This window comes from Sinocyclocheilus rhinocerous, unplaced genomic scaffold, assembly GCF_001515625.1.
Source record: "Sinocyclocheilus rhinocerous isolate Xijiao unplaced genomic scaffold, SAMN03320098_v1.1 scaffold5324, whole genome shotgun sequence".
Classification (NCBI taxonomy): Eukaryota; Metazoa; Chordata; class Actinopteri; order Cypriniformes; family Cyprinidae; genus Sinocyclocheilus; species Sinocyclocheilus rhinocerous.
This window is the reverse complement of record NW_015660017.1, coordinates 1-7,255: the sequence shown is the minus strand read 5'-3', so window position 1 is coordinate 7,255 and position 7,255 is coordinate 1. Positions and strand designations below refer to the sequence as shown.

General features: G+C 33.3%; 1 protein-coding gene across 1 annotated transcript in view; it reads right to left on the bottom strand.

Moving 5' to 3' along the window:
• LOC107724805 (argininosuccinate synthase-like) overlaps positions 1-6,741 on the bottom strand; it is a gene marked incomplete at its 5' end in the record, with an annotated part of 37,886 nt that extends 31,145 nt beyond the window's left edge. The window contains 6 exons of the mRNA XM_016533861.1: positions 3,627-3,657; positions 3,746-3,816; positions 5,084-5,158; positions 5,229-5,285; positions 6,389-6,577; positions 6,646-6,741. Coding sequence (XP_016389347.1) covers positions 3,627-3,657; positions 3,746-3,816; positions 5,084-5,158; positions 5,229-5,285; positions 6,389-6,577; positions 6,646-6,741 — 519 coding nt within the window. The remainder of the gene's footprint in view (positions 1-3,626; positions 3,658-3,745; positions 3,817-5,083; positions 5,159-5,228; positions 5,286-6,388; positions 6,578-6,645) is intronic.
• Between the last annotated feature and the right edge of the window lie 514 nt (positions 6,742-7,255).

Below are 7,255 nucleotides of genomic sequence, written 5' to 3'. Positions count from 1 at the left end.
GTGTGTGTGTGAGTGAGTGAGTGAGTGTGTGTGTGTGTGTGTGTGTGCGTGTGTGGGAGTGTGTGTGCGTGTGACCGTCAGATGGCGTTACCCCTGCCAATTACCACAGATTACAGCGGGATGACAGTCCGTGTGTCCTGAGCTGAAGCAAATTGCAGGGGAACTATGCAAAATAACCACCGGGTGCATTTAAATGGAAACCTTTACCAGACAAACATCATCATACGATAACTAATCTCTGGCCAAATGCTCGTCTGTCTTTACCGTCGCTTTAACTAAACGCCGTCTCTGACTGCGCTGCGCTACTTTCTTTATTTTCTGCTTCACTAGTATCTGTCCTGAGATAAAACTGGTGAAATGGCCTTAAAAGCCATTTGAAGAACGGTCTGGAAGGATCAAATTAATGGGACGAATTTTAACACAAGAGACGGAGCGAGTTGATTCCATTTAAATGCATGGCTTGTTACTTTTGTGTAAAACACAAGATTTTTAGTGCTAAAAGTAGTTTGTTGATGTCATTTTCCTTAGATGAACTTTGTGCATCCTAGATATGCAAATACTAGTTTAAATTGTCCCATGAATTAAATAAACATGTTGGTTTGATCATTTTGGTGTGCAATAACCTTGGTATATTTTAAGCCTCTTCCTGCACTGTATATGAAATATGTTCTTGCTTTTTATTGTAAACATTTTATCTCATACACAGATAAGCTAAACTACAGCAGTGCTGATTGGCTGAGTTTGTTGCTAACAGGAAACATTCTCAGAATTCATCAAACTAGTAACATTTAAAGAACGTTAGATGAACGTCCAACTAAAAGCTGTTCCATGAATAATGAATAAATCATGTTTTTGTGTTAACAATTTGAGAACATTATGTTTGCAAAAAAATGATACAATGTTACATTCCCTTAATGTTTGTATAACCAAGAACTGAACTGTAACAGTGCTGATTTGTTGAGCTTGTTGAATGCAGCCAATATTACAATTTATGTAAAAATTGAGAAAATGGAATAAGATTGTTTATTTTTCTCCCCATCAAATGTACAAGTTACCAGCAGTTTTTCTGGTAACACTTTACAAGTCATTAGTTAACTGCTTTAGTTAACATGAACTAAGTATAAACAATACTTCAACAGCATTTGTTAATTTCAACATTTACTAATGCATTATTAAAATCTAAAGTTGTGCTTGTTAACATTAGTTAATGCACTCTGAATTAACATGAACTAACAATAAACGGCTGTATTTTAATTAACATTAACAAAGATGAATAAATACTGTAATAAATGTATTGTTCATTCATGTTAGTTAATACATTAACTAATGGAACCTTATTGTAAAGTTTTACCGTTTTTCTTAAATGGAGGAATAAAATCAAATGGAAAATCTGAGCAAAATTTGGGACACAGTGAAATATCGACTCAAAAACATCATATTTTCATTTCTACAATGATCTTAGTATCAAATCAACAGTCAAAATATGACATTGCATGAACTGAACTGATCAAAATCATGAGATTAACGGATTAACGGAACGATTCACCGCATCACAATCGCTGGATTTAAGTGTGATTATTTGACTGATCGTGTGATGATCATCTATCATAATTAAGATCAGTAAAATTTAAATTTATCCGGTCTCAAACGTCATTGTTTATACATTGTTCATGGAACTTTTTTCTGCGACTGGACGTTCGTCTAACACATTTTTCAAATGTTACTTGTTTCAGAACGTTCAAAAGTAACGCTTCTGTAACGTTTGCAAAATGATACAATGTAACGTTCCCTTAATGCTCGTACGTTTTTAAAAAACTAACTAAACTATAACAGTGCATTGCTTGTTGAATGCAGTCAGAATTGCAATTTATGTAGAAATGGAGAATATGGAATGAGATTGTTTATTTTTCTCCCCATCATGTTAATACCAGTTTTCTTAAATGAGGGAAAGTCAAGTAGAAAATCGTGCACAATGGCAAATTTCTACTCATATTATTTTGCCAGAAACTATTTCCTACAATGCATTTACTGTCAAATCAACAGATAATGTCAAAATCATGACATTGCATGAACGGAACAGATCAAAATCATGAGATTGTGGCTTTTTTCTTCACAAAAATGAACAGAACAATGGGCTGCATCACAAGCAGCTGGATTTAAAAGCCATTATTTGACTTTTGAGCATCGTCTTACGAGCGACAGAAGACTCCAGAGATCAGGTGAAGCTCAACATGTTTCAATATCATCATATAAATATCAGCATCTGCAGCAAAATCATGTTTTTGCTCAGTTTGAGTCTGCTCTGAATAAAACAGAGCTGTTTTTCCTCTATATTCTCACTTTATCAGATTATATGAGCCATAAAAGCATGCACACACAAACATATGCAATCTTTTTTAAAATCAAAAAATGTCATATGTCAGGCTCTACGGGGTTAAAAGCATTCAACCCTGAACGATTGAATATTAAATAAATGCATGCATATGCAATGCTTTATGGAAGCTTGTTTCCTCCATGGAATAAAAAAGTGCAACATTTTCATCTTGCAACTTTATGTCTCAGAATTAGGGTTTTTTTCTTCATCATTTTCATCTTTGTTTTTCCGTCAATAAGCAGTGAGATGAGATTTATTCTGTTGCAAAAAAAAAAAAAACAGAATTGCACGATATAAACTCTTTTTTTGTTTCCACCACAGAATAAAAGAAGAAAACACTGAAAAACGAACGCAATAACGGTGGAAGTTTCAAAATAAAGAAATCCAACGGATATCCAAAAGTGTGTTGATTATAACTTTGAGTAATTGTAGTTTAAAGCTCCGTGTCTAAATATATTTTGTCTAAAGGCTCAATAAATGCTTCAATTTCAAATGCTGTCAAAAGCATTCGACGCTGAACGATTGAATATGAAATATCACTTGCATATGCTTTATGGAAGCTTGTTTCTGCCACGGGATAAAAAAACGAGTGAGAATCTAGTCAGATTGATATTTAGACCTGATTAAGAATGGATGAAAAAGCACTGAAGATGAACCTCGCCAACGTTTGCACAGACGCAGCAAAAAAAAATTTAATTTTTTGAATATATGCACAATATATGTTGTTAACAATGAGATATATTTTTAAGATTGAAAATATATTTAGTTTCAACCAAATATATTTCAAAAAACATTTCCAATTACAGTTTAGTCTAAATGCACATATTTATACAGATTAAAATGAGATTTATAATGTTTAATTTTCTGAATGAGATGAGATGTGAAATGTGAATCTATTTTCTTGTACTGAAAATATATGGAGGGCAAAATAAATGCTTTAAAAAATATATTTATATTTTTTTTTAAATGTCAAAAAACACAAATATATTTTGAAGCATATTTTAGCAAATTAATATTTTTTGGGCCTTTTTTTTGCATATTTTGAAATACATTTAAAAATGTGTTTTTTGCTATATGGATCTGGACTGAATCAGCTTCGCTTACTTGATTATCCAGACCTCATTTTTTAGAGAAATCATGTAAATGTGAGTCTCAAATCTGATCATCAGGCTTCTGAGGAACGTTATTTGTTCTTCATTGCATTGCATTATATGTTTGAAACTACAGAGCTTTGATCATAACCATCTCTTACCTTCGGATTCTCCAGAATTCCAGATTCATAGCTGTTAAAAGACATTTTGATCATGTTTTTTGAATGCAATAAAAACAGCAGTAAAGAAGCAGTAAAGTGTTTTTTGTGACGGACTTCACCTGATGTGCATGAGATTTGCATCCATGCTCCACGGAGCCCTCGGCGTGACGGGAACAGGAATACCGTGTGTCTGAACATGGGATACAGGACTGCCTTTGAAACATGATCAGCCTCAGATAATGAGCTCTATCTAGTGGACTGAATCAGGAGAGCATCCCTGGAGCTGAAGCTGTTTTGGGTTTAATTCACCTTTACATGCAGTGTCTTGTAGTGTAGGTTTCATTAAAGACTTAAAAAATGTATTAGTTAATTATCTTAATTAATTAAGAAGAGTTATCTTCTTTAACTAAAACTGAGAATAAAACCATTTTGGAAAAAAAATAATAATAATTTACTTGAAATTAAATGAGTGTAAAAATAAAATAAATAAAATATAGAATATAAAAAAATTTAACTGAAATAAAAAATAATTAAAATAAAAACTATATAGGCATATTACATACACAAATTAAAACGAAAAAAGGAAATACAAAAATACAAAATTCTAAATATTAGGAAAAACACAATATGTGACCCTGGAGCACAAAACCAGTCATAAGGGTCAATTTTTCAAAATTGAGATGCATGCATCGTCTGAAAGCTGAATAAATAGCTTTCCATTGATGTAAGGTTTGTTAGGATAGAACAATATTTGGCTGAGATACAACTATTTGAAAATCTGGAATCTGAGGGTGCAAAAAAATCTAAATATTGAGAAAATCATCTTTAAAGTTGTTCAAATGAAGTTCTTAGCAATGCATATTACTAATCAAAAATTAAGTTTTGATATATTTACAGTAGGACATTTACAAAATATCTTCATGGAGTATAATCTTTACTTAATATCCTAATGATTTTTGGCATAAAAGACAAATCTATAATTTTGTCCCATACAATGTATTGTTGGCTATTGCTACAAATATCCCCCAGCGACTTAACACTGCTTTTGTGCTGCAGAGACACATATTATCTCAAAGATACTAAAATAGCACTATAACCCATTAGATCAGCAATTTTTGAGCGTTTTAGATGTTTTAGCTCATTCTAAAGCCTTTTTGTCTTATTGTAAGTCTTTTCTGAAGTTTTCTGATGCCCCCTAGTGGACGCATTTAAAACAGAATCTGATACATATTTGCATTGATAAAAACTCTGGGTTTTGATATCCTGCTGAGCACCATCTGTGACACTGATCACTTCATGATTTATCATTCCTCACAAACGTCTATATTTACAGTCATTAATGCATGCTCGTGCAGTAACGCTGCAGTGATAATAATGTCATTAATGCATGCTCGTGCGGTAACGCTGCAGTGATAATAATGTCATTAATGCATGCTCGTGCAGTGATAATACTGCACCTCTGCGTACTCCATCAGGTCCTTTCTGCCTCGGAAGCGGCTGTAAAACTCTGGGATCCTCCACGGAGCGATGACCTGAGGATTGAGACGCAGACGTGAGGACGCATCAGACACAGATGAGGGTTTCTGACGGATCTGACCTCACCTGCACGTGAGGATACAGCGCGTAGCACGTCAGCTCGAAGCGGATCTGGTCATTCCCCTGAAAACAACACAACACAGCTATTCATTTACTACAGTCTTGTGGCTTTGAGGCGTGCATTTCATATGTATGGGCTTCAGAAAATCATTCTCATTCTCAGTAATCCACTGACATATTTACTACTGTAAATCAGCTGTTAGTGGAGCTATAGAGCAGCATTTCCCAAAAAGGGAATTTAATTTCTTAAATTAAAAAAAATAATTAATCACAAAATAATTATAACTTAATTATTTAAAACATAAAAAATATTTTTAATTATTGAAATATTAATCTAAAATCTCAAGCTGATGAAAAGGTTTTATTTACTTTATTCTTTTTACAGATGGAAAAAAATTGCATGATGCTGCATTCCTCTACGACCGGCCAAAATGTGTTTGAAAGAGTCTCTTCTGCTCAGCAAGGCTGCATTTATTTGATCAAAAATACTGTAAAAATAGCTAAATATGATTAGAATCTAACACAGCTGTTTTCTATGTGAGTATCTATTAAACTGTAATGTATTTCTGTGATGCGCAGCTGTATTTTCAGCATCATTACTGCAGTCTTCAGTGTCACATGATCTTCAGAAATCATTCTAATATGCAAAAAACATTTCTGATTATTATCAATGTTGAAAACAGTTGTGCTGCACAATATTTTTGTGGAAACTGTGATGCATTTTATTTTTCAGGATTCACAGATGAACAGAAAGTTCAAAAGAACAGCGTTTATTTGAAACAGAAATCTTTTCTAACATTATAAATGTCTTTACTGTCACTTTAGATCTTTTTTTTTTTTTTACTGTTTTCAACATTGATAATAATCAGAAATGTTTTTTGCATATTAGAATGATTTCTGAAGATCATGTGACTGAAGACTGGAGTAATGATGCTGAAAATACAGCTTTGATCACAGAAATAAATTACAGTTGAACAGATATTCACATAGAAAACAGCTGTTTTAGATTAGAATAATATTTCAAATTTTTTACTGTATTTGTGATCAAATAAAGTTATACATGACACTATAAATAAACAACCCAGTTCACTGAACTAAGTGTGCAAGCGCTCTGAATGTCTCATTCTGGAGCAGGTTTATTCCAGTATAATATCTAATGCGTGCACCTTTCCTGTGGCTCCGTGAGAAACGTACTGCGCTCCTTCGCTCCGGGCGATCTGCACCTGTCTGCGGGCGATGCAGGGCCGGGCGATAGATGTGCCCAGCAGATAGCGGTCCTCATAAACAGCATTGGCCTGCAGCGCGGGCCAGATGAACTCCTGCACAAACTCCGAGCGCAGGTCCTCGATGAACACCTGCATGAACACACAGCTGATGAACACACACGGCCACACTCAGAGTCATTAGTGCTTCTGGCCCTTACCTTCTTGGCTCCAAGTTTCTCTGCTTTCTTCCGCGCAGCGTCGAAGTCCTCATGCTGTCCAATATTGGCCTTCAATGTAATACAGAAGTGATTTATCTAGTTAGGTAGGAAGGTAGTTTGACTTTTAATGCTCACAGCAAGAGCTGTACATTTTCTATTAATTTCATGTATAAAATATGAAAAACATTCTCAATTTTTATGTAGTTTAACTTGTAATGTGCTAAAATAAAAAAATTGAAATAAAAAGGAATAAAAACTATGTAGACAAAAATAAAATAAATCTTTAACTAAAATTGAAAAGAAATTGGAACGTATAAAATAAATAAAATTAATTAAATAATAAATTAAATTAAATTTAAAAAAATTAAATTAAATTAAATTACTTCTGTAAAGTCAGCTGTTGATGGTACTATATAGAGCAGGGTTTTGCCAAACAGGGGTTCATGAGTTGATGAAAGATAAATAAATAAACACTTACTTAAAAAAAGTAAATATTTTATTTGTTGACCTTCGTGTTATTTAACAATTAACCAACATGAGAGAACTGTGAACATGCAAATGTGTTGAAAAAAAACAAAAAACTTCAGCTGGCAAAAGAAATTGTGTTAAA